Here is a 24,707-nt window from a genome sequence, read left to right as displayed (position 1 = left end):
CGGGTTTCATCAGCCTCCTTCCACCTTTCAGGTCTCGTCTGCGGGCCCTTAGGTCAGGGCAAAAGCATGGCTTCCTGAGGACACCGAGGGAGGCAGACTTGCTAGCATTTGGCCTCCTCCCTCTTGACCCCAGAGGCCCTGCAGCAGCATTTTTGAAGGCCGGCCTCTGAAATTTACACTCACGTACAAGCCCGCGGCAGCGCCTGTCCGAAAACTCTGAACCACATTCAGAGCTCTTTAACACCGCCACCTGTGCCTCTGCACCACCAAACCAATGGGATACTGCATTGGGAAGGAAGCCAGAGCTCCAAAATCAAAATCAAAGTGGAAAACCAGAGCTGGGGGAAAGAGACCTTGAGAACCATTTCACCTCGTGATGGATGGCTACTCCCACAGCAAGCTCAATACACTTTTTTTTTTGTTATTATTTCTCCTTTCATTTCTTGGGACTAGGGTGGGAAGAGACAATTCTTCCCCTTAACTTGTTCTTCCAGATTATTTTCTGACCTTGGAGCGTGGCCCAGGCCACCAATACACTTAAATTCAATATCAACCATCACTGTCATGTAAACTCAAGGGTCCAAGGTGAGTAAAATACTTTTTATGCTGTTTGTCAAACTCCTGGATAGTGAGGACAAGGTATTTTTTTTCCTTCTCTGTGGTTTAGAAATTCGTAACTAAAGATCAATTACAGAACAAGTCAACACCACAGATCCCTCAGAGCCTAGAAATCGTGTGGCTTTTCTCAGGTCCTGAAACTCTTAAGAAGTAGGTCATTTCAACAGTTACTAAGCACTATTGTACGTCGGGTTCCAGGCTCATCCCTGAGGACACACTGGTGAGCAAGGGACACCATCCCACCTCAGGGAACTCAGAGGGCTTCACACCCCCCTTCCCATAAGAACGTAGGCACCTTGTGGACCAAGATCTGTGTTTTGCTCATCGGCATATCCCAAGCCCTCAGACTGAGCCTGGCAAACAGCAAGTGCTCAATAAATACTTGTTGAATGAATTTCAGAATGACTGTGAGTCGAATAAACCAAGACCACAAGGGAATACAGTTTCTACCTGTTCTTTGTCCCCTTCTTTCTCACTGCACTGGATTGGGCAGCCCAGCAAAGCACTCTCTTAAACAGAACATGTCACACATACCCTCGGCGGCATGGCAGCATGGGTCCTGTGGGAGCAGCGACACACCTGCCTGACCAAGTGACACAGCTGGGCATGCCTGGCCTGACAGCTTTGAGAGGGCTGCAGGGATCATAAGGATTTCGAAAACCTTTTTAAAAACCTTCCAGACATTTCAGGGTGGCTTTCTTGCCCATGTGCCTTTATACATGCTCCTCTCTGTCTGAGGTGGCTGGGAACTGTCAGTCACCTTTCCAGGCTCAGGTCAAAGGCCACCCTTGGGAACCTTTTCCCAGCTTCCCTAGGAAAACACAGGTACTGCCTCCTGGGTGCTCCCAACAAGCTTACACGTATTTTGAACAACACACTGATTTTCATTTGTATTTATGTCTGTCAGCCCATCAAACTGTGACCATCTTGGGAGCAAGGGCCCTCTTTGTCCCAACTGCTACACAGAGCCAACCAGGTACCCGGTGACACCTAGTAAGCTGGGTGCCCTCAAAAGAAAGAAAAGAGTGAGTCCCATCTCATATTCTGAAATCTCTTTTCCCACCTCCTTGCTGAAGAGTTTTCTCGATTACAAACAGGACACCTAAAGCAGACACTTCTTACTTCATAAGATCCACCCCAAATGTATGCTAGGCACTGTCAACACAACCCCAGGAAACCAGAAATAAACCACGCTGCTCTAGGTCACTTTCTCTTAGTTCTCAGGCTTGAGAATTGCTTCCTCTTCATTTACATAACCTGAGTAGCACCTCTTTGTAAAAAGTCTGAAATCAAAACCAGATATCCAGATCTGGAAAGTGGAAGAAGAAAAAGACATCCTTCACAGTCCGAAAGGGCGCTTCTGGCCAGCTGTCAGGGAGCTGTTTTTCCCAGAATGGCCTCCAGCTTCTCCCTGTGTACGCACTCTTCGCCTCGTATCCAATGACATGCATTTGTGAAGACAGATGGCCTGCTGGAGTCAGAGGCCAGGGATCAAACCCACAACCTTGGCCTCGTTAGCAAAGGACTCTGTCCGATCAACGAAGCAAGCCAGCTGCCGCCTAGATATGGTGACGGAGGGTGTGACAACCATCCACGCTGGGATGTGAACAAGCAGGCGAAGCTTCCGGAAGTCTCATTTCAAACCTAATGAGAGTTGTACTAGGCTTAACAACATTTTTTTTGACTACCTCAGCAACTGAGGCTTCCCTGTGTCAAAAGCAGATCAGACGAGGCGTTTTGGTCAGCTGGCCTGGCAGCAGGCAGCACGCCGAGCAGGTGCTGGGTACCAGGCCGCGTCTTGGGCAGCAGAGGGTCAAGTCCGACAAGGCAGACAGAGCTGTCTTGACGTCAGGACAGGGACATGCAGACAGGTCCTTCCAATGTGGCGTGCTAGAGGCCCACAGATGCAAGCCGGACCCCAAAAATGAACCACCCCACCTCCCTCAACAACCTGTTCCTCGACACTCGCCCAGACCCTGGCTCTCTGAGGAAACACAAAATATGCGAAGGCTCGCCTCCTCTCATGTCCTTCCTCTCCAGCCTTTGGGAATGGGTCAAAGGATATCAATCCTCATTCCAACAATATATCCTGAGTGCCTACTGTGCACCAGGAAAGGGGCTCAGGGGTGCAATCATGAGCCAGCCAACAAACGTGCATTCTCCTGAGCTGTGCCGTAACTGTGCTCAACTTCACCCCGGAAGTCAAACAGTATCCAACATGGAGCTGGGCTCCTCCACCTGGTAATACCTACACCAAACACCCCAGAACTTGTCTAACATGGAAGGCCTGGAAATCCACACACTTATCTATATACTTACACTTAGAGAGACAAAATAGAACATGGACTCTGGAGCCAGATGGGACAGGCTCAAGTCCCAGCTTCACACTCACTTGTTGTTGACCTAGGGCGAGGGCCTGTGCCTCAGCTTCCTCAACTGTAAAATGGTGATAACAAATGTACCCCCCTCATAGACTGGTTCTAAGAATTAAATGAGTTAATACGTGCAGTGAGTGCTTTTAAGTGTTCACCAGTATTACTACTATTATCCTCAAAACTGTCATTGCTCTGAACAGTTCTGGAATTCTGGAATCAACCTTCCAGTCCATTTACAGAACATGAAAGTCTGCTTTACTGCTTTGGTGACATTTAATTTTGGAGGGAAAAAAAAGGTATTCCCCAGTTTGATTCATTCATTGACTTAGTTATTTACTGAAAGCCTGCCATGTTCTCAAAGACAAAAGACAGCAGTCGATGTCACATGAGGATAACAGAAGCTCCTTCTCTGGGGCTCTGTGGTTACTCTCCCAGGAAATGATGGTGACATCTCCTACGAGTGCGGGTGCCCACACGGAGGAGTGCAGGGTCTCCACCGAAGTCTAGAGGGGAGGGGCAGGAACAGAGGCAATACTGAGAAGTTGAGGAACTGAGGTGGTTGAATTGAATCCTTCTTGTTCTATCTCTATTAATACAGCCAACTTTCAGAGATTGTTCTGGAATCAACTGACAAGGGCCAGGCCAAACTCAAAACTGATATTGGGTGGCTGAGCCCCTAATGGTAGTTTAGTGGCTCAAACTGGTGATTTGGGTGGTTGAGCTTTTGAAGTTTTACGAGTGTGTAACAGACCAGAGGAAAGCTTAGCACCAACATAATTTACTTCCACTGAGACAAGTGTTTGCTCTGGATCCCACCCGAGCTGGAAGACATCCACAGTTAGCATGAGGACAGCAGGCATGGCCGAGGCTCCAAATGACCTGCTTCCCAAGAGGGGACAAAACTGCACGCGACACTGAGGCGCACCAGGCCAACTTACTATTCATCTTGTAAGTCGGTAAAAAGGGAGCAGAAAGACAATCTAAGAGGTAGAGATGGTCTGCTAACAATATGACTGCAAACGTTAATCAACACTAAGCAGCAAGTCACATAGATAAAAAGACTTTTGACCTCCTCTTCATCCCATCGGTTGTGCTCTGGAGAGGGGGAAAGGTGGGAACAACAAGGGGAGGACAGTCCTTCCAAATGTACCACAGCACTTGAGCTAAACGTTAAGTACAAGAATCAGAGTGCAATGTTCACTTCCATTTCAATTAGCAGAAAACAGAACTGCATTTCCAAAATAATGTCTGGGGACAATATTTCAAAAGCTATGACAAGTGAGAAAAAAAATCCAAGGGACTCCATTAAAAAAAAAAAAGAAAAAAAAAGACCTTTAAATGCACAGGGGTCACTGGTCCAAACGCCCTCAGGAGCCAAGCAGGCAGCAACGTGGGTAGGGAGAGACAGTGTGGGGCCAGGGAGTGGCAGCAGCTCTGGGGGTGGAGCTCAGGCTCAGGGCTTGCCTTAGGTGTCCCGTCCAAAACCAGATCAGACACACTCAGTAGGGGGAGGAGGGGCTCGCCCATTAAATTGGGAAATAAAAGCCTCGGATATTTTTCTTAGGGGAATAAAGTATTGCAGTACAGCTCTGCCTAAGGCAGCATGTTGCCGTTTGGGATTCTCATAGATTCTCATGAGTCATGGCAGATAATTTGCTTGGGCCTGGGAGAGGCTAATCAGTTGGGGACAGAAAAGAGAAAAGGGCAAAGGTTGAGAGTGATCATGAGAAGAAGAGGAGGAAGGGAGAATGGAATGTGAGACTCTGGAACCACAGGGAAGGGAAAACAATGCCAGATGCTAGGCACGCACGGGGCGGAGTAAGACCTTGGGCAATCGGCTTCACCCTGCTGTGCCTGTATCTTCATCTAGGAAATGGGACTATCACTGGCTCCCAATGCCCCAGTAAGAGGACACCTGGAAAGCTCCTGGCCCAGTGCTCAGAATCATGTCAGCCCTCCTATTCCCCCAACACTCTGCTGCCTCTCACCACCTGACCCTCCACTCCACATGGAAACATTCACTGGGCAAAAACCAAAACAGCCGCCGGTATGTTTGTGTACCTCTGGTTTAGCAGAAAATACTGCCAAATCAGAACTAGTTTCTATTGTATACCATGTCTCCTCAACCACCAAGTGTTTATTTAGCACCTTCTGGAGTTTCGTATGTGGGGAAACAAAGGCTCAGGAAATTAGGTAACGTGCCCATGGTCATCACCCAGCCCACAGAGAGAAGAGCTGGGATTTGAACCCAGGCTCAATCTGACTCTGGTGCCCGCAAAAGCTGATGATGACCCCTGTGGTGCAGAAGCCCATGGACAAACTGGAAACCGGGACTACTTTCCATGACACAAAAACAAAGGCGGGAGAGAAGCCAGAAAGGCTGGGAGCAGCCAGGGCCAGATCAAGTGTCCACCTGGACGTGCTTGTTTCTAAAGAAGGGATGGGACTGGAGGCCCTCCCCTGGGGGTGGACGACAGAGGGAGAGCAGAGAATTTCTGCTGAGCGGTCTGAGCAGACACAGAACTCTGAAGTAAGATGGTGTCAGACAAAGACTCACAGTGAGGAAATGATGACAATACCAAAATGGGTCTGTCCACTGTTACGTTATAGACTCAATTCTTTCATCCTATAGCGGCTCATGTATCTGGCCCTTCCCAGTCAGAATTCATAACCAATCACCCCAGATGGTGAGCTCATTTGTACCTTCAGACCATCTATTGAAAACAAGCTTTGCCAAGCACAAGAGCAGGACAAGTATGATCTATGAGGAGCATATTTAGTTTGCTTGGGGGAATAAGCTATTTCCAAGCCCCTCGAAGCCATTCAGAAGAGCTGGCATTTATCAACAAACCACTGACAAGATCACTAAAGCATATTTCACTCCCTCACCTAGAAAGCACCCCCCCCCAAACAATTTTGGCTCTTTCAGGACAGAGACTGGGTCCTTATGTGCCCCAAGAACAAGACCCAGCTGCATACCTGCTACTCACGGGGCCGCTGTGAGGATAGCATGAGGTAACTGTTAATAGGAGTGAAGGTGAGCCATCACCATCATCTTCTGAGGCGACACGTGGTTCCATGCCATCCCCCAACCCATTATTCTAGAAGGTTCTCCCACCAACCTAGTGAGGCATCAGGACTTCATTATCCTCCACTGACAGAGAGGGAAATGGAGTCCCTGAGAGAGAAAGGGAAAGGCTTGCCCAGGGGCTCCGTGAGGGAGTGGCCTCTTGATTCCCAGCACGGGGATCCCTCCCCTGGCCTCTGCTGGGCACTGTTCTACCTCATCTTTCACTGCCCACCCTCCCCCATCCTTTTTAACCTTTTTATTGTATAAAATTATAGACACAGAAAGCCATATCAGACAAATCTATCACCTGGGGAATTCTTACGAAGCAAACACCCTTGTAACTACCACCCAGGTTTAAAAAAGACCATTGTCAATCACCCCAACAAAATTAACACGCTCCCCTCTCCACCCGAAAGTAACTGCTACCCTGACTTTTAGAATAATTGCCTCATTCCATTCCCTTATGGCTTAATCACTTGAGTGTACATGCCTACACCAGAGTTTAGTCTTGCTCACTTTTATCCTTACTCGAGGAGTCTTTAAAATGTCTTCACCTGCAGGTGCCCTTTCTAGATCTTTCTTTTCCTTACAATTTATCTGTTAAAGAATCTAAACTGTTTGACCCGTAGAATCTCCCCTGGGCCAGAAAACTGCATAGTTTCATATATTCCTCTGTTCTCTGTGTTTCTTTCACTTGGCAGCTGGATTTCAAGGCTTGACCAGTCCAGGTTTGGTCCCTTTGCTCAAGACTTTGCCAGTGGTGCACTCTTCTATCAGGAGCCACATCATTTCTGGCTGTCACTTTTTTTGGGGGGGGGGATGTTAGCAGCCCTCGATGCTCAGTGGTTACAGACATTAATTCACTGGGAGTTACAAAATGGTGGCATTCTAATCCTCTCGCTGTATTTTTCATTCATTAGCTGGAGTAATCTTATAGGAAGGTGGCTTCTTCCATCTAATATTTGGTTCTCCAGTTCTTTTTATTTACTTTGCTAGATACTGATTTAGAACTCATGAATTTAAACATCTTTGATGAGGCTATTGCAATTTTTATCCTTCTTGAAATTCAAATTGTCCCGTATTTGGCCTGAATTCTTCTACCGTGATCCTAGAAATCTTTTGAGTTTCCTTGCTATCTGGTATGAAAAGATGTTCTAAGTTCATCCTATTCATTTCTTATTCCAGAGCTGGAATGAGGTTTCTTTTAATGGTCAATGATACTTTAAGATCACAGCCGTGACACTAGGGTGTTCACTCCTACTGGGTCAGTCACTGAGATGGGCCTCTCTCCTCTCTCCCATGCACACATGTACATATGCAAACACACACAACACCTCATGATTTCAATCGTTTTCATAATTTCCAATTTAATCATTCGAATTCAGGACTGACTGTTTTTTATTTCTTCTATCTTAAATCTCTTTTGCCTTTCTCCTACACCAAGAATCCTGGTTCTCAAGGACACAGGGGATAAGAGTTAGAACATTCCATAAGTATTCATTTGCTTTATTCCATGTCACACAAAAACATTTCAGAATTGCAATGCTAATACTACCGCCATCATTATGATTACTGAAATGTTAAAAACTTATTTTCTGCATGTTCTATCAGCATTCTCCTTCCATTTTTAAATGTATGATTGTACTCTATCTGTTATGAGACATGGAAAGAGACAGAAAAGCATGACCCATGTACAGAAAAAAGAATAATCAATATAAACTCACTCCAAATGGGCCCACATGTTGGATTTAGCAAAGACTTAGCAAAGAAGCTATTATAAGTATGATCAAAGATTTAACAGAAACTATATATAAAGATTTTTTTCAAGATCAGATGACGATGTTTCAAAAAATGGGGACTTTCAATGGCAAAATAGAAACAACAGAAATTGCTAAATGGAGATTTTTAGAATTAAAAAGTGTAAATACAATGAAAAATCCCCTAAATGGGGCTCAACAGCAGCTTTGAGACGACAGGAAAAAAACACTGACCTTAAAGATACATGAATAAAAATTATCCAGTCCAAAGAACAGAGAGAAAAAGGACCGAAGAAAAACAGACACATAATTATAATACTGCTAAAAGACAAAAAAAAAAAAAAAAAAAATCTTGAAAGTAACAACCGAAGTAATCACGTTCAAGGGAGCAACAATATTGACAGTGATTTCTCAATCAGACATAGTAGAAGATACACTCAAGGTGCTAAAAGAAAAGAAACTATCACCAAGAATTTTATATACAGTAAAACTGTCATTCAGAAATAAAGGCAAATAAAGATGTTTCCAGATAAACAAAAAGTGAGAGAATTCATAGCTAGCAGACATGCTCAATATGAAATTTTAAAGGAAGTCCATCAGACTGCAAAGAAATGACAACAGAGGGTAATTTGAATCCACAGGAAAAAATTAGTTAAGAGTACTAGAAATGTGGAGCGCCTGGGTGGCACAGCGGTTAAGCGCCTGCCTTCGGCTCAGGGCATGATCCGGGCGTTATGGGATCGAGCCCCACATCAGGCTCCTCTGCTAGGAGCCTGCTTCTTCCTCTCCCACTCCCCCTGCTTGTGTTCCCTCTCTCACTGGCTGTCTCTATCTCTGTCAAATAAATAAATAAAATCTTAAAAAAAAAAAAAGAGTACTAGAAATGTAAATATGTGGGTAAATATAAAATATTGTATAAATACATTTTAAATCATTTAAAATATATAAAAAGTAAGAATGTTATAAGGAATTTTTTCTGCACTGTTGTGTTTATAACATATAGAGACATTAATAGCACAAAGAAGGAGGAAATGAACCTATATTAGATCCAACTTGTATATTTTACTAAAATTAAGTCAGTATGAACCTGCAGTACTCTGTGATAATTTACGATGTACATGATAATTCATAAAGAAACCACCGTAAATATATTTTTTAAAAAGTACAGCTAAAAAATTAACAGAAGAATTAAAATGTAATACTAAAAAGTATTTGTTTAACACAAAAGAAGGTGATAGAAAGGAACAAACAACTTAAGATGCCAGACATATAGAAAACAGAGCAAGATGGCAAACAAAAATCTCATCATATCAATAGTTATGTTAAATGCGAATGGATTAAACACTCCAATCAAAAGGCAAACATTTTTATACCAGCACAATCCAAATATGTGCTATCTACAAGAAATATATGAGAGTTACTTTACTCCAAAGACACAAATAGTTTGAAAATAAAAGGATAAAAAGATCTACCTCTGTAAACAGTAACTACAAGATAGCTAGTGTAGCTATATTAGTTTCAGGTAAGAAGGTCCTTAAGTGATAAAACATTACTAGAGACAAAGAGGCACTGATGAAGAACCTACAGCTAAGACCTTATGTTATGGTGAAAGACCAAATGCTTTCTTCTTAAGGTCAGGCAGGAATAAGATAAAGATGTCTGCTCTTACCACCTCTCTTCAACTTTGTATTGGAGGTTCTTGCCAGGCCAATAAGATAATAAATGGAAATAAAAGACATACAGTTTGGAAATGAGAAGTAAAACTGTTTTTATTCACTGATGACAAGATCTCATATATAAAAATTCTAAGTAACCTATTAGAAAAATCATAACAACTAACTAATAAGTTTGGCAAGGTTGCAAGATACAATATCAATATACAAAATCAACAGTTATACCTATATGACAGCAAAGTAATCTGAAAGTGAAATTAAGAAAATAGTTCCATTCATAAGAGCATGAAAATGAATAAACTACTTATGACAAACTTAACAAAAAAATGCAAAACTTGCACAATAAAAACTACAAAACATTTTTGAGAGGAATTAAAGAAAATCTAAATAAATGGAGAGATACTGGATTGGAAGATTCACTATTACTTATACGGCAATTCTCCCTAAATTGATCTAGAGATTCACTGCCAACCTTATCAAAATCCTGGCAGGTTTTTTGTGCAGAAATTGACAAGCAGATTCTAAAACGTATATGGAAATGTCAAGGACTGAGAGTAGCCAAAATAATTTTGAAAAAGAACAAAGTTAGAGAACTTACACTATCTAATTTCAAAACTTGCTGTAAAGCTACATATTTAAGACAGTGTGGTACTGGCTTAAGGGTAGACATATAAATCACTGAAACAAAACAGAGACTCCAGAAATAAACCTTCAGATTTACGTTCAGTTAACTAATTTTTTACTAAAGTGTCAAGGCTATTTAGTGGGAAAAGAGACTTTTCAACAAATGGTGGTTGGACAACTGGGTAACTAGATACAAAAAATTTTTACTTTGACCCTTACCTCACACCATACACAAATATCAAAACACAGATTAGAGACCTACATGTAAAAGCTAAAACAATAAAATTTCTAGAATAAAACATAGGAGAAAACCTTTGTGGTTTTAGATTAGGCAAAATTTTCTTAGACATGACCTCAAAAGGACAATCCATAAAAAGAAAAATTGATAAACTGGACTTCATCAAAATCAACATTTCCTCCTTAAGTGACATCATTTAAAAAATGAATACAAGCCACAGACAGGCAGAAAATATTTGCAAATTATATATCTGATAAAAGACTTGTATCTAGAATATATAAAGAACTCCTACAATTTGATAATAAGACAACCCAATAGAAAACAGGGCAAAAGATCTGAATAGATGTTTCACCACAGAAGATTCAAGAATAGCTAATAAGCAAACAAAAACTGATGAACCTCATTAATCATTAGAGAAATGCACATTCAAATCACAATGAGATATCACAATGAGATACCTTACAAACCCACAAGACTGGCTTTAATTTAAAAACTGGCAATCCCAAGTGTTGAAGAGAATGGAAGGAAGCTGGAACACTCGCACGTTGCTGGCAGAATGTAAAATGGCACAACTACTTTGGAAAACAGCTTGTCAGTTTTCTTAAAAAGTTAAACATAAACTTATCATATGACCCACCATTCCACTCCTATCAATCTATCCAAGGGAAATGAAAACATGTGTCTACAGAAAGATTTGCACATGAATGTTCATAGCAGCATTATGCGTAATAGCTAAAAAGTGCGAGCAATCCAAATGTTCAATTGGTAAATGAGTCAACAAAAGAGAGCATATCCAGACGATGGAATAACTATTTAGCAATAAAAAGGAATGACCTCTGAGACATGCTACAATGTGCGTGAACATGCTAACATGCTGAACACAAAAACCATGCTAAGGGAAAGACGCCGGACACAAAAGACCACATGTTCCACGATTCCATTTACATGAAATTTTTAGAAAAGGCAAATCTGTAGAGACAGGTAACAGATCAGTGGTTGCCTGGGCAGAGGGTGGGCGTGGGAACTGACAACTAGGCAGGAAGAACTTTTTAGGGTGATGGAAATGTTCTAAAGCTCAGATGTGCCAATGACTGCACCGCTGTGAAAACTTACTGAAAACAATTGTACTGCGTATTTACAACAGGTGAATTATATATAAATATATATATATCTGAATAAAGTTGTTAAAAATATAGCAGCTTGCTTTATGATCATTCTTGGCTACCTCCCCCTCCCCCACGTTCACCTCTACCTTTTCATTCTTTCGTCTCTTGTGTCACTTCTTGGTCAATTTCCACTCCATACTCCCCAGTTTCCCCTCACTGTGAGGTGCAGTCCCAGCAAAGAGCCCAGTGGTCCATTTTTAAGTCTTCGAGGGGGCCAGACTGCTCCGGTCCCTTGGATCCTACTTGGCTAATCCCAATTGGCCAGACAAGCTATGAAGTAAATACTTGTTGGCTATTTTCAGGGTCTCTTGTTCTCAGGCCTATGAGATGCCCTGTTGCTTCCTTCTGCTTTCACCCACACAAATGCAAGGGACATTCCAGTCCATGGCTGTCGGAGGTCGGTCACATCAACATCAGCTTGTACTCTGGTGTTCATGAGTACACCTTGTCAATTTTGCTACCTGGTTAGTCTTTTTTATGTGGCTATATGAGAAGATCTAAAAACCCATGCTGCCCCTGCTGTCATCATGCTCCCAGATTCCTCAGCTGCCAAGTCTTACCTTTCCCTCTAGGGAATGGACAAATCCTTCAGTCTGTGGAGTTGATCAGACCTTGGTATACGTGCTTACTGCACGCCAGACACCGTTAAGCACACTATCGTTACTAACTCTCTTAATCCACCTAACAATACTATATGTAGGTACCGTTACTATCCCCAGTTTATGAAAGGGGAAACTGAAACACAGACAGGTAAGTAATTTGCCAAGGTCACAGTGCTAGCAAATGTCTCTGATAATATCTGGAGTCAATGCTCTTTAACCACTAGATAATGCTGCCTCTAATGAGAGTGTGAAGTATATCTGGCCTGAAGATCTAGCATTCCCCCGTGACTAATACCCCTGTCCCCCTCAGTCCTCCCTAAGATAGGAAATTGTACCCCTTCTTCAAAGACCAAGTTCAAATGTCAAATCTTCTAAGAAACCAGACAAACTCACATTGGCAGGTGGCTTAGTCTTCTTTCCCTCCCGTCTTTTCTCCAGCCCATCCCTCTATGATAGTGCTTTTCACAGGTGTTATAATTATTCATTGACATCCTTGTCTTCCTCATGAGCTCAGAGAACATTTTTTATTCATCTCATATCCCAGAGCTTACCCTAGTGACTGGCCCCCAGCAGGCTCTCAATAAACATGCATGGAACTGAGTGGGCAATAGTTGGTTTTTTAAAAAAACTAGCTCAAAATGTACTTGAAAGCAATATAATTGCATCTTTAAAAAAAAAAAAATCTGTAATTCAGAGGTTTTACCAAGGCTGGCTAATGAGTTTTTCTGGGGCATTCTTCAGAAGAAACACAGCATCTGGTTCTTCCTGATATTTTAGCTGCTTATTCCCAACATGCAGAGATTGGTGCTTCTGATGCTAATTTGCCAGGGAGATTCAAAGGAGAACCAGCTACCATACCCTTCAACTAAGCACCTGCCAGCAGACAGAGGATAGAGGAGGAAGAACTAGCAGAAGGAAGGAACCATGTGCCTGTGCCAGTCCTAAAGAATTACCATCAAAGTCACCTATGAATAAACAAGAAAAAATTCAAACCTAAAATAGAGAGGAAGGTGGGAAAACCAAATGTCAATTGAAAAAAAAAAATTCATTAATTTTTTTAAAATTTTGTAATTTAATGCAGGATTTTGCTATGAGAACATACAATTATATTGTGGATTTCCTTGTTGGTGTACGGGTCCATGGATGCTGCATACAAATAAAAAAGCAGGTACTTGTAAGAAAATTTATAGCCCCTCTCATTTTCAGTCGAAGGTTCTAGTATTTCCTAAAAAAAGTCAGAAATTCTGCAAAGATGTCTCAGTCATTTTCTGGGCTTTAGCTCAATCTCTCTCTGCAACTCTAAAGAGTTGACTAAAAATACCTCTGGGAAAAAAAGAATGGAGAGAAAAACAATGATTTAAAAAGAAATAGGTAGGAAGTATCCCTTGAAAAGAGCTGGGGCCCTCACCCCCTCCAACCCTGCTCTCGTGTGAAATATTAATGCATTTGACACCCAAACCAGGGAAGGAAAACAGCAGGTTAATGAGTTTGCTCTGGCCAAGAGCCAGAACAGGGGTGCTGCCTGCTCTCCCCACCCTCTCCCATCCAGCCTGCTTCTAGGGCAAACACATTTGGACCCGCTCTGTGGCACAGATGTCACCAAATTACCGGGAAAGTTCCCCACAGTCTGACAGGCTCAGAAAGGGTGAAATTTGGCTTCCTTCTTGACCAGACAGGATGCAAATTCCTCTTTCCAACACACATGTGTCATTGCAACAGTCTGCCCTTCAGGGGCTGTGTACAAAGGCCACAAATACTCTCACATGCTTCTGGGTCCAACTTGGCCCCACGGAGTTTCAAGTTGAAGAGATACTTACTTAAAAAATGCGGGTCTGGGAGGCCCTGGGAGCAAACTTTCTCAACAACTAAACCACTGAAGACAATAATTCTCTTTCCTGCCGTGGGAACTCTGGAACTCCCATCCAGATGTGTATACGCCAGGCTTAAGTGAGGAGGCCTCCAATCACCGAAATTCCACTGAGCTAGGCGCATCTCAGGAATGAAGGAGTCTGTCAGAGCCTGCTTGAGGACTTTCCTTTTTTTTTTTTTTTTAAGATTTTATTTATTTATTTGAGAGACAGTGAGAGAGAGAGAGAGAGAGCACACACACGCATGAGCAGGGGGAGGGGCAGAGGGAGAAGCAGACTCCTGGTTGAACGGGGAGCCCGATGTAGGGCTCAATCCCAGGACCCCAAGATCATGACCTGAGCCGAAGGCAGACGTTTCACCAACTGAGCCACCCAGGTGCCCCAAGGACTTTCTTATAATTAAGCCATTATTCTAAGTACCCTCCAATCTCAGAGATAGGGCAGAAAGTAGAGGTCCCTATGATTTGCCCAGAAAATGTATGATTTCTTACTGAGGTCAAGGAAGGTGTTTCATACCTGTCCCCATCCACCCTCCTTCAACAGAAGGACATCATATGCAGAAAGACCTAAATGAGCAGGGCACATCTCCCTCTTTACCACTGAGAAGCAGGAACCAAGGCAGTAAGTTCCACTTAGCTCTCAATAAATATATACTACGCTACCTAATTTTAAAGAAAGCACATAACCATTAGGCATCTGTGAGCCACAGCCATCTCCACTGAGAATAAGAAGTTCATTCACTCATTTGTTCATTCGTGTACAACTCCATACTGGACATTGTTCAAGGTACACATTCCTCCCCAAACAAAACAGAAATTTCTGCCTAAGTGGAACTTATACTCTAGCAATGAGAGACAGACAAGTGAGATAAGAAAAAAATATACAATGTGAGCAATGGGTTAACAAATTCCTTTCTTCCTCTCAATTTGACCTGAGGTTAACTGCCTAGTTCTGTTTCTCTGGAAACCTAATAAAGATAAAATGTCGATTATGTTACTAGGCAACACTGCTTATGATAAAAATGACCCCTGATTGCTGACTTGCATCTGGACTGGAAGGAACCATTCATATCTGATGGGGACATCATAGCTTGGGCTTCCTCTAATGTGAAGACTTAAAACTGAGCATTTCCCTTGGGGAACCCTGAATACTTGGGACAGATCCCACATTTACTAATTGTGAGGCTCATTCTCTACCAGCTGAGGTGTCACCTGGTGGGGGAGGGGCAAATAGAACAGCTCCTGGGTGGCCATATGGACTGCTGAGAGCATGATTCACATAGAAGAGAAACCCCTGACATTGCCTTGCTGGCAATTTATGATCCTGTTCTAGATCTTTCTATTTAGATGGGTGTTAGCTGTGGCCTATGAAAGTCTTGTGAGTTGGAACGTTTAACTGAACCTAAGAAGACCCTGGTAAGCATTGTTTATGGTGTATTTGATGCTAGTTAAGTGTTAAGGAGAAAAATAAGGCAGAAAGAAAGGACAGGTTAGTTGGACAAGATGCTGCTGAAGATCGCTTCAGGTCTAAATGAGAAGCATCCCTCCCACCCACCCTGACTCTGCTAGTTAGCTCTCACACACTGGTTTGTCTCCAGGCTTCTGCTCAGTCACTCCCTGAGGAAAACCTCCCCTAACCACCAAATCTAGGTCAATTTCACTTTAAAATGGACTCCCACAGAAATGGGAACCTTTCCTTCTGAGCACTATCTCAGCACTATATATCCAAGACTATAATGATCTCATTTCCCTCTGAGAGCAAGCAGCATGTCTGGCTGCTCACCATTTTGTCCCCAGCACCTGAAGAGTGTCTGGCCCGGAGCCCCAGCTGAATAAATGCTGGTCGAACAAATGACTATCACAACATATCTGAAACCAAACAGAGGTGGGCAGCATTCCTCACACCACACTGTTTGTTCCTGTGTGTGTCTACTCATGCTACTCCCATCCAGAGCAGGACCCAAGAGTCGCTCTGCAAAGATTGCCACTGCTATCGGGAATTCCCAGGGGATCGATCTCCAGTCATATCAAGAGGTGTTGGGAATATTTAAAAAATTAATTAATTTTGATTGTTAGACACTGTATTGTACAACTATCTCTTCTCAGGAAAGCTTGCAAAGTGATAGGGTAAATTTTAAACATTAGCATTGTCTTCTTCCTGTTTCCTAAGGCTTGGCCCACTGGTAGTTATTTCTTTTCCTGCTGAACTAAAAAATCCATAGGGATCATTTGCTATCTTGACCCTGGCTCCTAGCACATGAATATTGGATGGATGAATAAATAAGTGAATGAATAAACAAATAAAGAATCTCTCCCTCTCCTCCTGCCCCCATTAACAGAAAATCACCACCTGAGACAAATCTCTGTCAAGAACTAAAACTCCTGGACCAGTTCATCTTTCAGAGGATTCCAATGCTAAATGGCGGCTAAAGGAGGCAGTGCACAGCTGGTCAAAACCATGTGGGGAGGGGCCTTTATGAGATGCAATTAACTGCTATTTAGTTCGCTGGTCCCTCCCCCTTCAACCCCCACCTCAGCACTTTGGAAGCCTGAAATGACCCACCCTGCTCTTCTGCCAAAGCCAAGGGCAGACCAACATGGATGCAACCCACCTTGTTGTGCTCATAAGGCTCTCAGGCGACACAGGACTCTAACATTCATTGTTAGTACACTGAAAGCAATTACCTGTTCCCTATAATTCATTCCCCATAATTCATCACTGAAAGTGGCCTTGGAGTTTCATAATTAAAACTGACAAAGATATCTTTGTTTCCATACTAACAGTTTTGATGGCATTAAGGGATTAGCCAGACCTAGTCTACATTTAAACAAAACAGAGGCGATTTGGCTGATGCTTTTTGTTAAATAAATAATTACATCTAGACTGGCTTTTAAAAGTCCTTGTTTTCTAAGTGTAGCGTACTCCTTCGAGCTCCGCTGCTCAGTGCCCCACTTTCAAGAACAGGGTACTAACTGGGCATGGTCTGTATGGTCCAAGTGGTAAGGAGGTGGGACTGGGTGTCAGAAGAAGGAGGTGCAGGTCCAAGCTCTGCCACCGACCAGTTGTGCGGCCCTGAGTAAATTGCACTGCCTTATTTATCGACTCTTTTCCCAACCAAAATGTAAATTCCACAGGGGCACTGATTGGGTCTCACTTGTTCTCTTAGAACAGTGTTTGGCTCAAGTAAGTAACCTAGGAAGGTTCTCAATAAACATTTATTAAACGATACTGCACATGATTTCTCCGGATTTAGACTTCTCATCTATCACGGGTAGTGACTGAAACAAATGTACTCTGACAGATTCTGTACCCCACCGTCAGCTCAACTATTATGGAGATTCTCCTTAGTAGTGGGATGACTCATGGGACGTGCTCAGCCCAGTGAGCTAGGTTGACCAGAAGTCTTCCACACCGAGTCTGTGCCTCTCCCCTCGCAAATGCTTTAGCCACACTGGACCCCTTTCAGATTCTGAAACACAATAAGCTCTTTCCTGGGTCAAGGGCTTGCACCTGCTGGAACCTCCACTTGGAATCCTCTTTCTCCTGCTCTCAGCAGGGTTACCGCCTGGCTCACCACCACATCCTGGGCTCTGGGTTTCTGCCTCAGGAGGCCCGGCCTGACCACCCTACCTAAGCAGGTGCCCTCTGTTATCTGCATTTGCTGCACCCATTCATTCCCTTGCACGTGTTCTAATTTGTAATTGTATCCATTGGTTTACTGGCTTATTATCTGTCTCCCTCAGTAGACTCATCCTCCCTGAAAGCCTGGACCATGTCTCTTCTATTTGCCAATGTAGCTCCAAGCACAGTACTGGACACACAGGGGAACTCGATAAATACTTGTCCGATGACTGGCCAAACGCACCGTGTGCCAGGTCCTATGCTGAGAGGTTTATATACGAAGCCACAGAATTCTACATAAATCCTCCCTCCAGCCAACTTGGTCTCCTCATATCCCGCAGACTATATACAATGCTGAGTAGAGCTCTAACTGCGTACTTCTATCCACTATCTGGGAGGTGGCCCTGGCTCTCCTCAATCGATTCGCATTGACATCATTCCGAACACACTTCTCCAAAGCTTTACTCCCCTTTACAGATCATGCAGCTGTGTCCATACAGCAGCTTCCTCGCCCAAGCTGAACCCACCCCTGTCAACACACCCAAACTATCCTGAAATTGCTTGTTTGCACCCTTAATTCCCCAGAGGACTGTGAGTTGTAGGAAGGCAGGGACTTTGCCCCTCCTCTTCACCACTGCCTAAGATAAGGTCTGGTACCTAATACGTAGACCAGTCATCCTCCTTAAATGAACAAATGACCTTCCTGAATGAAGGAATAAATGGGCCTAGAAACTCGAGCTCACTTCGGTCAATTAAAGTGATCAGGTGTTCTCCCATTGTTTTACTCCTTTATACAACAGAACTGCATTACCTACATTTATGTCTTACCCTTTCCTTTTCTCCAACTGTCTCCTAGAATGCAGGCCCATTTCCTTCTAACCTCTGAATCTCTCTCAAAGACTGTCACGAACAAAATACTGATACAGATGAAACATTTCCTGGAAACGTGTCTGAATTCTCTCCTATTCATTGCTTTTGACTTATGATAGAAAAAGTCACATGCAGTTTGGAAAGTGAACATTTCTTACCACTGCAGGAGGGAAGACAGCCTGAATGCTAGAATGCACAGGCCAAGGCCAAACCACTCCGGAGCCTGGGGAGCCAGCACGGCCCCCTGTGCTTCCTGGCCAGCCCCCTCCCCAGGAGCACATGGGCCACAGCTGCTGCTATCTCTGGGGTGGGAAACATTGGAATCGCCCACCACAGCAGCCCCTGGGACAGTGCAGGCCCCACGGCCCCTTTTTCAGCCTGCTAATTCTGGGCTCCATTAAGCAGAACAAAACAGTCACAAAGGTCAACAAAATTACTGAGGAAGTCTACGGATTTTTAAAGCCAATGCACAGTGGTGATTAGTGGTCTGATTGACTAGAATAACAAAACTGCAAAAAGGTCCTCTATACCCTTTATTCCCAAGCGTGGTGCCAACCACCGCAGGGCAACTCAGAGTCTGACCGTACCGCCTGACTTCCCACCTTCTCCGAGTCAGGGTCTCCCAGGCAAACCCCGTGATGCACCCCAGCAAAGAGTACAACCCACGGGCACACCTCCCAGGGGTCGCTGGGCCATTTGCCTTCTTGTTTTAATGTATGCACACCCTCCCTGAATTAAAACCAATTCGGAGCCAAGGAAAACACACACTGCCACCCATTTTGCTCGGCCAGTGTCTCTGACAGGGCTGACAAGAAGCAAAGTTAATTGAAATGTCCTTTGCTGTTGATAAGAGATGGTCAAATACTCCTAAAACAGCATGCAGTCAATAACGGGCATCCCAAACCTCAGTTTCCTGGAAACTCAGGCCACAAGGACTCAAGTGAGGAGTATCATTTCTCTTCTCCTTAGAAGGCTGAGGGGAGGAGGGCTCCCGGCGGGCTCAGTCAGTGGAGAGTGTGATTCTTGATCCTGGGGTTGTGAGTTCAAGCCCCACACTGGGTACAGAGATAACTTAAAAATAAAATTTAAAAAATCTAAAACAACAACAAGGCTGAGGGCCCCGCCCCCCAGGCTGAGGCCATCTCTGGGCCTCTAGCTGAGGTTCCCAGGGGCTACCCATTGCTACCACGTGAGACCAGTCACCCCACCTCCTTTCTCTGGTGCACCGACAAGGCCATCGATCATTAGAGCTAGCCCACCAACTGATACACATCTTGAGCCGAGCTCGCCTAAACCAGCAGTCATAAATGAATGCCCTTCCCTGAAAAATGTGTTGCATCTGGCTCAGCAATCAAATGAGTGATGTCTGCTTTGCAAACTTCCACTTCCACTGGAGGCTGACCTTCACCTGGCCCCACGTCCTGCTGGAAAGTGGGCCGGGCATCCGCATCACTGGAAATGTCAGCTTGGCACCTGCTGCTTGCCTGACGCTTTACGAAGCGCTTCCACACGCATTGCCTTACTCCTGCCTCGCCTCAGCTCTGTGACATGGGGGGGCTAGACCCATTTTACAGATAAAGAAACCGAGACCCAGTAAGGAGAAGGACTGGTTCCAAATCCAAATCCTCTGGCTCCGACAGCCCTGCTGCCCCTCCTCTGAGTGCCTGCCTCGGCAAGGCTGCTCTAGAAAGCCCTGGAGGGCGCGTCCTGGCCCTCTGAGTTCAAAGTGCTCTCGTTTCACCCTCTGCAGAGCTGAGCAAGAGGGTTTTCTTCATCCTTCACAGGCTTGCTGCTGCCACCCAGAGGGACAGGAGAACTAGACACGAAACAGATGTGGCTGTGCGGGGCTCAGACGGCACCCAGTATTCTGTCCCTCCAGGAGGAGACAGGCTGCAGGGGGAGGGGAGGGTGCTGGGGAAGAGGAAAAAGGGAGGAGGAGAAAGGAGGAAAGAAAGGATCTGCAGCACGTTCTGGATGAGACGGGAGGAAAAGTGGGAGGAGAAAACCCCAGTCAACAGCAGAGGCTGGGAACCATCCCCGCCAACGTCTTGTCCTTGGGTCCAGCGCCGCCTCCCAGGGAGGCAGGATGACGACAGACCACTCACTGTTGGAGGGTTGGACCCAGCCTCTGCATGCACAGACAGGCCTTCCAGAGTGGAGCAGTCCTGGAAGGACAGACGGCAGAACCCGGCAGCCAGGTCACCGTGGGCACACGGGGACAACAGTACTTATAGCGTCAACCTCGTGGGGCGGCAGTGCCCGGGGAACAGCCAACGCCGTGAGGATCAAGCCCGGTGAAGTAGGAGCCTTGGTCTGGGACTCAGGTTCTTTCTGACAGAGACCCAAGTTCACTAGTCTGTTCACGTACTCTTGGGAAAGGTGGGAGAATTAGAAAAGAATAAGATTAATTACTAACACTCATTAAGTCCTCAGGGATGACAACTACAAAGCCGAAGATATCGAAGTACATTTCTAAAGAAAAAGATGGGCTTTATCAATTCCCATCTCTTATTGCAAAGCTCTTCTACCGCCCATTTCCTTAATCCTTGCAAATCAGTCAAACCCCATCCATGATATCCTTCCAGATACATATTTTTAAAGTGCAGAGGGGCACCTGGGTGGCTCAGTCAGTTAAGTGTCTGACTCTTGGTTTTGGCTCAGGTCATGACCTACGGGTTGTGAGATCGAGCCCTACGTTGGGTTCCACGCTGGGCATGGAGTCTGCTTAAGATTCTCTCTCTCTCCCTCTCCTTCTGCCCCTCCCCGGCACATGTGCTCTCTCTCTCTCCCCCTTCTAAAAAGTAAATAAAAATTAAAATAATTTAAAAATTAAGTACAGAAAAACAAAAAGGAGTAAACACATCAGAAGATGGGATGTGGGAGCCACTGGTGCTTGGGGACAGCAGCTACCTCCAGGTGTCCCCACCTACCCCACAGAGATCCTGGCCATGAATGTCCATTGACAATGACCCAGGCGTGGCTCTTGGGCCCTGAGAAAGCCACTGCTCTAAGTCAGGTGGCCTGGCAGCACTAGACATGCCCAAAAACTCCTGCTGCTTTCTCTCCTTTCATCCATAGTTTGTGGTTCCCAAACTGGCCTTTGCCTCCATCTACCTCAAAGTAATCTCTCATTACTGCTGCAAAGGACATTGCAGCTGGCAAGGACCCTCTAGAAAAGTTGGCCAATCCTATCACTGGACTTTGGAGCCCAAAGAAAAGAGCGAGAGGACAAGAAAGGAGGAGAAAAGGCTTCAAAGTTAAGCAGTCTCTTCACTTTGGCTACGTCAATGGGAATCTCCTTGAACTTGGGTAAAATAAAAAGCGAAATGAGCCGGTGAGCAATTCCTGGCATGTAATCCATCATCTAGTGCAAACCTCTCATCATTATTATTTTTCAGTTGGATTCCAGTGGGCAGCCAACATTTCAGGGCAGGACGTCAGAGCCCAAGGGTACTAGCTTCTTCCTCTTCAATGAGTAGGCTTGAGATGAAAATAAATTATCTAGCCCACCTTTACCAATCTTACACAAAGCATTTTCAATAGAAGGTATTGATTTGGCACCCCTGAGAGCCCCAAGGGAATGCATTCCTGCCTCTGGGCTTGCGTATGGGAGTCAACCACATACACTCACAGGTCAGAGGGAGAGACAGCAAGGTTGGGGTTCCTCTGTGATGACCACCATTTAATGTTAAAAGGGAGAAGAAACAAATCACTCAAAAAAATACCCCATGTTCACTCCCTTCTCCCTCTATTTATAACATCATAGGAAATAGAACTAAAAATTCAGCCCAGAGGACATGCGCTATTGCTCAAACGATCTGAATCAGTGGCAGATGAGATCAAACCCAAGAGCATCTTCTCGGCCGCCAAGGCCTCAAGCCAGTCCAAACCTTGGGGTGGTGTCGTGGCCTTTCACACGCCATGCCGATCTGAACCAATGGCCTTTGGAGCCAAGCAGGCCCCGTCCACCAATAATTTAATGGGATTTGGAAAACAAGCATTTACCAGCAACAAATAAGAAATGTTTGCACGTGGCTCTGAGACCATGGAGCAGAAATGCCACTTCCATGAGCTACGCCCCAAGGTTTGAAGCTCTTGAAAATGAAGAGGGAGCAGCTCCACTGTTCATTTATCCAAAGGCTGGGACTTGTGTCCCCTCTGTGGTTCCAAGCGCTACTCGACAATTCCTAGAGGAAGGGGAACAGGCCTATGAGGAGCTACGGAGAAGCCGGATACCTACTGTGGGTCTTCATGCACACCTATCCTGCAGCACAAGGTCAAAACAAGGGACAGCTGAAGAGATTTGGAACAGAATCATCGCATTTCTCATAAGAGCAGCACAGAAAGGAAAACAAACATCAAATGTATCAGAGAGCTATCCCTCATGTTCACATTAGTAAACTTTCCTAAACCCTTTTCGAAGGCAGCTCAAGCAGAAAATGTGCCCATGTGACATCAGAGCCACAGTCACTTTCTTAAAAACCGCTGGTGATTCGGCAGACACAGTTCTCTGAACTGAGAAGCCGTTCAGGAGGTGAGCCTGCGTGCTGGGATTTCCAAGTCACCGACTCGTCCCCCAACAGAAGGGGCTGGTCTGTGTGGCAGAACCACTGCCGCGGAGGAGGGCGGCATAAAGCTCGCTCCCAAGGGGGCGCCTGGGTGGCACAGCGGTTAAGCGTCTGCCTTCGGCTCAGGGCGTGATCCCGGCGTTATGGGATCGAGCCCCACATCAGGCTCCTCTGCTATGAGCCTACTTCTTCCTCTCCCACTCCCCCTGCTTGTGTTCCCTCTCTCGCCGGCTATCTCTATTTCTGTTAAATAAATAAAAATAAAATCTTTAAAAAAATAAATAAATAAATAAATAAATAAATAAAGCTCGTTCCCAGCAGACCCACCCGCAGGGCTGGGGCTTCGAACCTGTGACTCCTACTCACAAAGGAGCCCTCCTTCCTCCCTTCTCCCACCTTCAAGCCTCATGGCAAAGGGAGACAGCCAGGGCAGAAGAATCAAAAGAGCCTACATTCATGATTTTTAAAAAACTCTTCCAATCGAAGTTTGTTTTCAAAATTGCTTTGATACAATAGCTAAACCAGAGACAGCATGGTGAGGCTTTCTATTGTCCTTTGTTAGGAACCTGAGTTAAAAAATGAAGAAGGCTTACCCATTTTTGAAATAGAGGACATGGGCTCTCTGAAGTCCTGTTTCTAGGAAAAAACCTAGTTCTTGATCGTGGGGAGCAGGGCCAGGCTTAGGGCTTCTGTTTTGAATATTGGTAAGTATTACCTGGAAGGGGAGAAAATCGGAAAACTAATCAGATCCACATCCAAGCCTAGTCCCTTCAAACCGCAATTCTGAACGCGCTGCACGACCTGACAAATGAGGTTCCTCACGCCAGCGTCGGTGCGTAGGGACTGGTGCAGAAGTGAGCGCAAAGATTAGGAAAGCCGAGAGAACGACAGCTCTGAGCCGGGGCGTGCGTGGCTCTCCTGGCATGGAGGGCTGAGGACTGAAGGGTGCTGAGGGGTGCCCGGGGCCAGGGGAGGCGCTGAGGTGGAGGGGCTCTGCTGGGTGCCAGGATGTTGACAGAGAGTCTGAGTGAGACAGAGACAGGTCCCACCAACAGGCAGGAACAGTCATCACCCACCAACAGCAGAGGTCACGGACAGGCAGCTCCCGCCCCACAGAAGCTTGATGATCTCCAAAGAAAGCTGAGCTGAGAAGCGCCATGATTGGCACTGGCCCCAAAATTCCCCAGGGAGGGTGAACTCTCTAGGCTTCAAAGCCATGGCCTATGCACTCTCAAGGGGAGCGCGGAGGAAAACAACCTAAGCCCTCTCTCTCCCAAAACTTGATCTTTTGTCAACAGATAATGAGATTTTAAAGGTCTAAATTTTTAGCCCCACAGAAAGACTGCCAACTAGTCAGGAGAAAGACCTTCCAGTCGAGTGGGTTACAGTGAAGCGTAACCACATACCTACTGTTACAGAGGCTCCCCGCTTTAAACCGGCAAGTCAAATAAAGCATTTATCAAACAGAAGCTACCTGTGGCCCATTTAAACCCCCTGCAAGTGTTCTCCAAACATGCTGTCCACATCTGCTGAAAGTCAGCAGCCCTTCAAAGACCCAGCTGTAAGCCAAGGCCCAAACATTCTAGAGGTCTCAGAATTATTCTTCGTATGGAGTGGAAGCAATTGCTGGTTCTCTAACTTTCGAGCTTCGGGAAAC

At 45.0% G+C, this 24,707-nt stretch overlaps 1 protein-coding gene across 2 annotated transcripts in view; it reads right to left on the bottom strand.

Moving 5' to 3' along the window:
• TTC7B (tetratricopeptide repeat domain 7B) overlaps positions 1-24,707 on the bottom strand; it is a 249,463-nt gene that overhangs the window by 146,301 nt on the left and 78,455 nt on the right. For both annotated transcript variants that reach the window (XM_040641537.1, XM_040641538.1), the window contains exon 5: positions 23,644-23,765. In XM_040641537.1, the coding sequence (XP_040497471.1) occupies positions 23,644-23,765 (122 nt within the window). The remainder of the gene's footprint in view (positions 1-23,643; positions 23,766-24,707) is intronic.

The sequence above is a fragment of the Ursus maritimus genome, unplaced genomic scaffold (assembly GCF_017311325.1).
Source record: "Ursus maritimus isolate PB19 unplaced genomic scaffold, ASM1731132v1 scaffold_25, whole genome shotgun sequence".
In the NCBI taxonomy this organism is placed as follows: Eukaryota; Metazoa; Chordata; class Mammalia; order Carnivora; family Ursidae; genus Ursus; species Ursus maritimus.
This window is presented reverse-complemented; position numbering and strand designations above follow the sequence as displayed.